This window comes from Melanaphis sacchari, unplaced genomic scaffold (genome assembly GCF_002803265.2).
Source record: "Melanaphis sacchari strain LSU unplaced genomic scaffold, SCAv2.0 Contig143_pilon_pilon, whole genome shotgun sequence".
Taxonomy (NCBI): Eukaryota; Metazoa; Arthropoda; class Insecta; order Hemiptera; family Aphididae; genus Melanaphis; species Melanaphis sacchari.
In genome coordinates, this window is record NW_020270614.1 from 1 (window position 1) to 10847 (window position 10847).

Sequence of the window (10847 nt, forward strand, 5' to 3'; positions counted from 1 at the left end):
AAAATTTGATAGTTATACTTCCTCCATTTTGTTGCATTGTAATTATCATATCTTTTCCGATTTTTCATTTTCATTAACAATATTATTCAATTTTGGTAACAATATTCTAGACATTTTTATTTAAAAATTTAGTAAAATAGAAAAATTTCGAGTACGAAAATAAGAGACGTAAGGACGGTGTAGACTCAATGAGGATACTGAGTACGCTGTGTTAGCTAGTCTCCTTATATTGTTACGTACCGTGTATTTTACACATATATATTATACGAAGAGGTGATGTGTATACCGATGAAAACATATTCAAACAGTAGTATCGAACGGCTGGCGATCACCTGCACATCGTGATATTTAATATAATGATAAGACATGATCACACGTCCTGACTTCTCAGAAATGATGAGTAAACGAGGTATGACATTGTACTATTTAATATGACAATCAAGACTTGATCACACACGTCTTGTAATTTTAGAACCGATGAAATCGCAGAAAGGCACCCAACTGAATAATACATTTAATTTAGAGAGTCCTTTAGGTCATCGGAAGTCACCACTCCTCAGTCACCACCTGGACGGTTAACCATATATAAGGGAGACCAGGGCAAGAGCTCAGCGACGGTTAGATATTCGAGACGCCCAGAGGCAGGTCGTAACACCACACACCATCTTGTGCTTATAAATTGTATTGCTTGTACGAGTTAATATAAATAAAAGACTTAATCTTTAATTCTGCAAACATTAGCGTTTCTATTTCTACGTTGATATATGTATCGACGTTGACATAACGGACGCAACAATATGCTATGTTTCCTCTTACACTCCTCTCCCATAAGCTTAAAGTTCATGATTTGTTGTAACCTCGTAACCACATTTTTTTTTTTTGCTAAGTTATTATTATCACGAATATAAATTTATAAAAGCTCTCCAGTATTTGTATGAGGTCTTCTACGAGTTTTTATAATGTGATAAAATATAAGTTGAAAGACCTCGGATAGGTTAAACCACTAAAATTAAAATTCATAATTTCTCATACAAATTCGACATACTTGCGAATATTAGATAGTTGTTATTGCCAATCATTTTTTTTTAAAACGTGTCCCCCAAATAATATAGTTTTTAGAAGCGTATAACTACGTTTTATAATGTGATCAACTATGAGTAGAAAGATCTTGGATAGGTTAAACCAGTATACAAAAATTTATAATTTTTTCTTATGCGTACCTACCATATATTCTCGAATAATCAATTGTTGTTATTGCTAAAATATATAATAAAGGTTATCTTAAAGCGAATGACGTTGATGATCATAGATATGGAAATTTGGTGTTATATATATATATACAATTAGAAAAATCACCAGTTTTCATAGTGAACTCAAGTGAACACAAGTGAACGCAGCGAACCGCAATAAAAGCTATAAGATATTTATTTGAAATCTTTTTCGCAAACAAATATGTAAGTACTTATTGTTACTATTTATTTTTTTTATTAATTTATATATATTGATAGATATGGATAAAAATAATCTTATTAAAGTAAACTTTATAATGAATTTATGTTAAGAAACTAGAAAATAAAATGTAAAAAAAATTTTTTATGTTCGTAAATTAAAAATAATTAAAAATATAATAACTCATACGGTTAAATATAATACATTTTTTTTTTTAAAACATTATGACTTTTAAGCTTTTAACATGTAATTGAATAGTACCATAAGTGATATATATCTAATGCCAGGTTTATACGATGCTTAGTACTTGTCATTTAGTACTTGTCACTGGCACTTGTTACTCGCACTCGCTCATTGATTGAGCGTTCACACGACACTCGCACTCGCACTCGCACTAAGCACTAAGCACAGTTTTTTTACTGTTTACACGGGGTGTATAGTATTAGTAAAAAGTAGCATATTTATTATCATTTATATATGATAATCATTGATAATAATATTAAATTACATTTATATATTAAAGTGAAGAAGTATATAATGGACCGTCGTCATATCGTAAAACAAAGTGTGAAATATTATTCAAACATAATAATTTCATCAATCATAGATGAACTAGAAGTTGAAATAAGAAAAAGACAAAAACGGATCTGGACAAAAAAATGGTTACTTAGAAGGGATACACATGGCAATTCAGTTGGTCTATTAAGAGAGCTCGCAGTAGAAGATCAAATGGAATACAAAAGGTTTATGAGAATAACACCTGTTCAATTTGACTTTTTGTTAAAAAATATAAGACACCGAATACAACGTGAAGATACAGTCATGAGACTTGCGATACCTGCAAAAATCAAATTAGAAGTAACATTATCATTTTTAGCAACCGGAAATAGTTATAGGAGTTTATCTCACTTTTTCCGGGTTTCAAAACCAGCCATTAGTGTGTTTGTTCCAGAAGTTTTGGACGCTATGTATGATATCCTTAAAGATTATATAAAAGTAAGTGAAATAGTAAATAAAACTTCATGTAATGTAAGAATATATTTTATTTGTTAAGTAGTAAATCATGCCTTCGATAAACTTTTAACATTAAAAAAAACATTTTATAAGAATTGATTATTATTAAATAACAAAAAAAAAACATAATAATAATAGCAAATTAAATTTTAAAACTTTTAACATTAAAAAAAACATTTTATAAGAATTGATTATTATTAAATAACAAAAAAAAACATAATAATAATAGCAAATTAAATTTTAAAACTTTTAACAGTAAAAAAAACATTTTATAAGAATTGATTATTATTAAATAACAAAAAAAAACATAATAATAATAGCAAATTAAATTTTAAAACTTTTAACATTAAAAAAAACATTTTATAAGAATTGATTATTATTAAATAACAAATAATAATAACAGTTACAACTTACTATTAAAATTATAATAGGAAATATGTTATGTTTTAATATTGATGATCATCATCATTGATTAAAGAGATGCCTACTGCCTTAGCTAAAATATCATTATTATCATCATCAGGTGATAATGGATCTGATCTATCAGTTGAACTTGTCATACTTGACATACTAGAATATGGCCTCCTAAAGTTTTGAATAGCCAGTTCAGTCAATATTGTTTGTATTCTAGATTGAGCGATCAATGCATTTTCATAATTTAATGGTTTTAATTGGGATGCCACACTCTTCCCAAAGCAATCAAACTGATTTTCTGGTACTTCTGGCTGATCTTTTATAATTTCTTGTAATTGTTTCAGTTCATTAATTGCACGAAAAATGCCTTTCCTATTGGTTTCTTTTTTGTTAGTTTTGCTAGGTTCTCTATTGTTTTCGAATGTTTCTCCTGAATTCATAGGTATAATGTCAATATTAGTTTCTTCAGTCTCTTGGATGTATTGAGATTCAATACTTTGAGTATAATTTTCCGAACTAGAATTCGTTACGGTCTGAAAATAAAAATATTTAATAATAAATTAGTATATAAATGTATAAATAAATATATATCTATGTATATAATGTAAATTTATGCATAAATTAAATTTACATAAAGAAGTGCACTAAAAATGTAAAAAATAAGATTTTCTTTTTTTTCATAACATTTTAAAAAATTAATAATGACTATTTCTTTACCAATTAATTAATGTACTATTAAATACAATGTTTCAGGTACCTGTTACTCATGACGAATGGAATATTATAGAAAGAGGTTTTAATTCAAGATGGAATTTTCCGGGGGCATATGGCGCCATAGACGGGAAACATGTAATGATTCGTGCACCACCTGATTGTGGCAGTGATTTTTATAACTACAAAGGGTCAAACAGTATAATTTTATTAGCGGTTGTTGATGATGATTATTGTTTTAGCTATATTAATGTTGGAGCTAATGGGAGATGCTCGGATGGCGGTGTTTTCCAAAATAGTTCTATTTTAAAGGATCTTGAAAATGGCATGTTACCAACTGGTGGTTTTTTTGTAGGAGATGCAGCATTTCCACTCAAAACGTATTTATTGAAACCTTACAAACACTCACCTCTGACGTACGAACAGAAGATTTTTAATTACAGACTATCTAGGGCGCGGAGGATAGTTGAAAATGCATTTGGCATCCTAGTGTCCAGATTTAGGATTTTTGAAAAACCTATTGGAACAGATGTGTCCACAATAGATAAAATCATACGTACAGCTTGCGCTGTACATAACTGGCTGAGGAAGACTTCAAATAATTATTTAATTAGAGACAATGTAGACTATGAAAATGTAGACACTGGGGAGATTATACCAGGTACATGGAGACAGGAAAACCTAACATTAATGCCAAGTATTGACCGAGTAGGAAGTAATCACTATTCAAGACAGGCCAGAGAAATAAGGGAAAAACTTAGTAAATATTTTGTAAACGAAGGTGCTGTCTCATGGCAATCCAGAATGATTCATTGAATTCAACAGATTCCATAATATAATAAATATGTATTTATATATTAATATTATAGCAGTTAAGTTTTAGATTTAATAATAATTATAAAATTTATTGTAATACTAAGGTAAAAATAAATTTCAGTTTAACTAAAATGTAATAAATATTTTATGATTAAAAACATTACAATTGTATATAACTACTTAGAGTCTAAAATAATTAGTTATACCAAAAATAATTTTAAACTGAGTGTTAAGAAATTGTAACATAATACAATACTTACATTATCAATAGTTTTCCTACGTTCATCCGAATCTTTTAATAATGCGTTCATCTCTGTAAACCATTTAATGTTTGGAACGTACACATTGTCACCACTACTTCCTGATGATTTTGATTTTTCAATTTTTTTTTTCTTGATAATACGTCGATTTTAGGTTTCTCATTTTGTTTTTCACTTCAGCTACATTGAAACCGTCAATAGCCATTTCGACAACAATTTTTTGGTATGCCGCTTCACGCATGTGTTTGTTTTTGTAAGAACTGTGTTTAGCGTTCCATAGACATTCATGTGATTTAAACTCCTCGATAAACTTTATAGTGGTTTGCGCATTCCACTTTTCAGCCATTTTAAACTTTTTAAAGTAATTAAATGAATTTAAAAATATTAATATAACGAACAATATTTATCATTGATATTATCACAGTGTGCAACATGCGCCGCACACGTGATAACACAAATATTACTAAGCACTATACGTTATTCCATCTAAGAATGAACCGCTCGGTCGACGAAAACTCGTCTTGTTCGCGCATCCACTATAAAACCAGGCACGGCCGCCGCAGCGCCGCGAGCGTTGGTGTTGTTCGCAGCTGTCTACGGAGTGTTTTATTAACACGGTGTCACTTGTTTGATTTCACTTGCGCGTATACGTTTACTTTTGCGATCACCACAAATTTTTGTTGATAATTAGTTACATTCCTTAGCAAAATATTAGCTTTTTTTGTTTGTTTTGTAATTTTTTAATTACTATGGATCAACAACCTGTAGGCCGGTCTCCAGTAAAAAGAAATTCGAAAGGAAAGGTAAGAAAAAAATATATTTTGTAATATTTATGAATTTTTTTTTAAGCATTAAATGAATATTTTTTATAGAATATTATTCTGGTTTTATAATAATAAAATGTTACAATTTCAGCGAGTAGATTCTGGTAAGAGACAAATGATCATAAATGCATACAAATCAAAATTGGAGTCAGATCCAACAAAGTCGTTACGAACAATCCGGCAGGAGTTATCGAAATTATTGGGCATTGGAGCAACAACAATTTCCACAACAATTACGGAGTACAACAATTCAAAAACGGTAATATCTCCTAGTAAAACTCGTATCAAAACATCCTTCCGCGATACATATGAAGAGTTGGAGAGAAATGTGGTTCGTAGACATGTGCACAGTTTTTGGTTTAAACGCGAAATTCCTACGGTTGACAAAATACATAAAGCAGTTTCCGATGACGACTCCTTACCGAATATTTCAAGGACAAATCTTTTTAGACTCTTGAAAGACATGGAATTTAGGTACAGTAAACGCAGTCGAAATAGTGCGTTGACTGAAAAAACTGAAATAGTGTTGTGGCGTAGACGGTTTCTCGAACAATTGCGAAAATACCGAGAAGAGGGTCGACATTTGTATTATCTCGACGAGACCTGGGTAAATGCTGGTGAATGTACAAGTAAAACGTGGATCGATACAACAATTAAATCACCTCGAGACGCGTTTTTACAAGGCGTAACAACTGGTGCCGTAAATCCAACAGGAAAAGGCAAACGCTTCATCGTATTGCATATAGGGTCAGAAGACGGCTTTGTTCCCGGCGCACTATTGTGTTTCGAGTCAAAAAAAAATACCAGAGATTATCATGACGAAATGAATGGGGACACATTTTATGAATGGATGGAGGGTGTACTGCCTCGATTAAAAGAGAACAGTGTTATAATCATGGACAATGCCTCATATCATTCTGTGAAGATAGATAAAGCACCTACGTCGCAAACTAAGAAGGATGATATTATAAAATGGTTGGTAGATAAAGGCGAAATTATAGACAGACCCATGATTATTCCACAACTTCTGGAAATTGTGAAAAAGATCAAACCACAACATCAAAAGTACGCAATTGACGAACTGGTAAAAAAAAAAATCGGGTTATACTTCGACTTCCTCCATATCATTGCGAGCTTAACCCGATTGAACTGGCTTGGTCATCGGTTAAAAACTACGTCAAGATGAACAATAAAACCTACAAATTACCCGATGTAAAAAAATTATTGATCGAGGGCGTCGAACGTGTGAATGCTGACATGTGGAAGAATTTTATTAGCCACACGAAAAAAGAAGAAGATAAATTTTGGGAAATCGACTTCATCGTAGATGACGTATTGTCGGCAGAGGTGGAATCGGTGGTAATGACAATCGGAGATACAACATCAGACGAATCTTCCGACATTGAATCTGATTAATTTTTATATTGTGTTAATTTTTAAATTGTATTATATTGACGTATTATTTTTTTTTTTAAATTTTATTTTATATTGACGTATTCATTCCTTTTAAATTGTATTATATTGACGTATTCATTCCTTTTAAATTGTATTATATTGACGTATTATTTTTTTTTTTTAATTTTATTTTATATTGACGTATTCATTCCTTTTAAATTGTATTATATTGACGTATTATTTTTTTTTTTTAATTTTATTTTATATTGACGTATTCATTCCTTTTAAATTGTATTATATTGACGTATTATTTTTTTTTTTTAATTTTATTTTATATTGACGTATTCATTCCTTTTAAATTGTATTATATTGACGTATAAGGTTTTTTTTAATTTTATTATATATTGTATTATATTATTTATTTGTGGTGTCTTTGAAAAATATCGAATGAAATCGTCGCCGTCACCGATTGTCTTATTACGAAATATTTTAATACATTTATATTGTTTATATTATATAAGTATTAAATACGAATACTGTCTCATTTAATTTATTATGTAAGCAATAAAAAAATTGAATTAATAATATATTTTTTCTATTTGTTTGAATTGATATCCCAATCTGATTACTAATGAAAATACGTATTGTATTATCGATTGCGAAAAACGCAAAAGCTTTTATGACTCTCTGTATACACGGCAGCAGCACCGGCGCCGACGATCGACGACGATCGACGATGATTATCTTCAATCACAGAACGCATAGCCATCGCCTAGGGGGTCAGACGATAAACGGCGGCTCAGTCTGTGTGCAGTGTGTGCACGAAAGCGGTTCATTCTTAGATGGAATAACGTATATAATGTTGATTTATTGTCATTTGTAATTCTGTATTGCTGTGCGTTACTACAATGTAACCGCGCAAGTTCGTAAGTTCGTAACGACTGACCACTAACGAGTAAAAGTTATAAAAAAACATTTGATATTATCATTACCATAATGAATATAGATTCATAATTCATAGAGTTCTTATATTTTTAAATTCTAATCAACATGAATAAAAATAATCAAAAATGCAATAATCGCAAAGGCGGAGCAGAAAAATTACGGCAAAAACGGATCGCAGAATTTAAAGCTGCAGGAAATGATCCTAAACAGAAAAAGTTGTCATTTGGTCTTAACTCTGCCCCAAAAGGTAAGTTTCTATATTAATTATTGTGATATTGATGGTTTTTATTAATATTAAATTATTAAATATTATGTTAAGTACATTGGTATTTTCATGTACAGAACATTATATAATACCTATTCACTTAATTCATTTTTTTTTCCAAATTAAAAATAATTTTTAAACATAAGCTTTGAGGAGTTAAATATTTACCCAGTGGAATATTGGATCATTGGATACAAAATATTTATAATAATAGTAATATAGGATATTGATATTATTATTTTTCTTTTAATTTGTAAATAAATACAATTTAGGTTGTTTATTGATACCTACTTCTTGTCTTGGATTACATAGAGTTAATTATGTCATATAATATTAGTGTATTATTCATATTGACATTGTATAAAAATCTGTATAATTTAAGCTTAATCTAAATATTTTAACAGATTTCTATTAAGACATTATTAATTTTTTTTATATAGATAGTTATTTATACAAATACATGACAATAATTTAAATCAATTTTTAACTTTAACAATGAGGTATCTAGAAACAAAGTAATTTATTAAACATTTTTTTTTTCTTAAATAGTAATTATTATAGGCACCTAACTAATAAATCTAAGGAATACCACTGAACTTGTGTAGGTAATAAATGTTTAATTGTAAACATAACTATTTAATTTTATTATTTGTATTAATATAGTATTCTTCACATGCTACTCTTGTGTCAATTGGTACTTACTAAAATAATATAGGTACCCAAAAGTCAACCAAATTAATAAACATTTATGTTTCAACAGATGAAAATAATCAACTACAACTTCAATGTCTTCAACAACCTCAAGACTCAGCTTTAGATACGGTTTGCACATGCAATTTTATAATTTGAAATTTAAACTATGGTAATAACTAATAAGTAATAAGTAATAACTTTTAGGAATACCATCTAGACAATTGGCCTATCGAACAAGAAGTTTTACCATCAGAAAAGGATAATATGGAAGTTACATCCATCGCAATATCTTCTCCATTTGAATTTGTATCGGTATGATAGAAATATTTAATTTAATTAAATACATTTATCAACAATTATAATTTATAATATTTTTAAAAATCTTTAAAAATGCTGACTATAATAATTTATTTTTAGGAATCCAATCTCGACATTTTTCCTGTTGAACGAGAAGTTTTACCATCAGAAAATAATGATATTGAAGTTACATCTATCCAAATACTGTCTACGTTTGAATCGGTATATCAGAAAAGTTAAATTTAATTAATTACATTTATCAAAAATCACTACACTAAATTAATACAAAATAAAGTAACAAAAGATCATAACGCTCTACACAAATTAATATATTTAATTTATAATTAAAACTCTATCAAAAATATTAAAAATTTTCAAAACTTTTGTTAGATTTTAGTATTTTACACTAGATAATTTTGTATAATTTATCCACACACAAATTAAATGTTTATGTTAATTTATGAACAATATATTTTTTTTAGAATGATAGTTCTTCAACCAAAGATAATGAACTTCAATTTTTAACTGAAAATTCTATATGGAAAAATGACCCGGCAAATTTAAAACAAATTAAACAATTAACTCCAGAGTTGAGAAATATGTTTTTAGAATGGGGACCTTGTCAACCTAAGGAACATGAATTGCCTAATAATGAGTATCCGAAAGACAGCTCCAAAAGAAGTTTTCATTCATCTTGGTATTCAAGAAAATTATTAGATAGCACATTTGAACAACGTAACTGGCTTACATATTCTCCAAAATTAAACAAAGTGTTCTGTCTGTATTGCATAATTTATGGAAATAATTCAAATGATGCCTGGGTGAAATATGGTTTCAGATCATCTCGTTATTTTAGAATTAGTACTGATTCCACATTTGACATTTCACACAAGGAACAATTTTCTTTTGTAGTCAGGTATTTATTCAATTCCAAAATATATGAAAGGCTAATTGCATTATCTGAATCATCAAATACTACAGGTCAATCACTTTTTGAACTTTTTAAATCAGTTATGGAAAAATTTGGATTAGATTGGAGTCAAAATTTAATTGGACAGTCATATGATGGTGCAGCAAATATGAGGGGATCATATAGTGGACTTCAAGCACATATTATCAAAGAAAACCCAAAAGCTCTTTATGTTTGGTGCCATGCATATAGATTCAATTTAATAGTGTTATCTGCTGTTGGTTGCTGTAAAGAAGCAGTAGATTTATTTGGCAACATGGAAAAACTATATTCTTTTATTGTGGGTAGTAAAAAGAGATCCGATATTTACAGAAAAAATCAAAGGGAATTATATCCAAAGAAACAATTAAAGGCAATCAAAAGAGTCGGAACTACTAGATGGATGTCCAACTCATTTGCACTATACTCTGTTCCAAAAGAGAACGATCATTTTGGCCGACCGGTTTTCGTCGGTCGCTGCGCATCTCCCACCAATTACCCGTAAGCGGATTGTCGAGCGCCGCGTGGTGGAGTGCGTGCGATCACGGGTGCATCTCTGCGCGATTCTGCGGGTGCGTGCGCCTTGGCCTTACTAATTAGTAATTAGTAGTTGCTAAAACAGCCGCAGGCTTTCGCGCGTTTCGGTAATCGTAAAAGCTCGGCAACGTCTTCGTGAAACGTCGTGTAGCAAGGTGGAAGAAATTTGGCCTTGGTACTGCTGCAGCCATCAGTTGTATGCGCAAAAGTGACCGTTCTCTTTTGGAACAGAGTATACCTCTAACCTTGCTCTTGAAACATTAGAAGCAATTTTAGAT

General features: G+C 29.9%; 1 protein-coding gene across 1 annotated transcript; it reads left to right on the plus strand.

The window, feature by feature from the left end:
- Positions 1 to 1986: 1986 nt before the first annotated feature.
- On the plus strand, positions 1987 to 4404 carry LOC112591821 (putative nuclease HARBI1). The gene is made up of 2 exons (XM_025335761.1): positions 1987 to 2445; positions 3631 to 4404. Exons 1-2 carry the CDS (start codon positions 1987 to 1989, stop codon positions 4402 to 4404), a joined length of 1233 nt encoding a protein of 410 aa, XP_025191546.1.
- The last annotated feature ends 6443 nt before the right edge of the window (positions 4405 to 10847 follow it).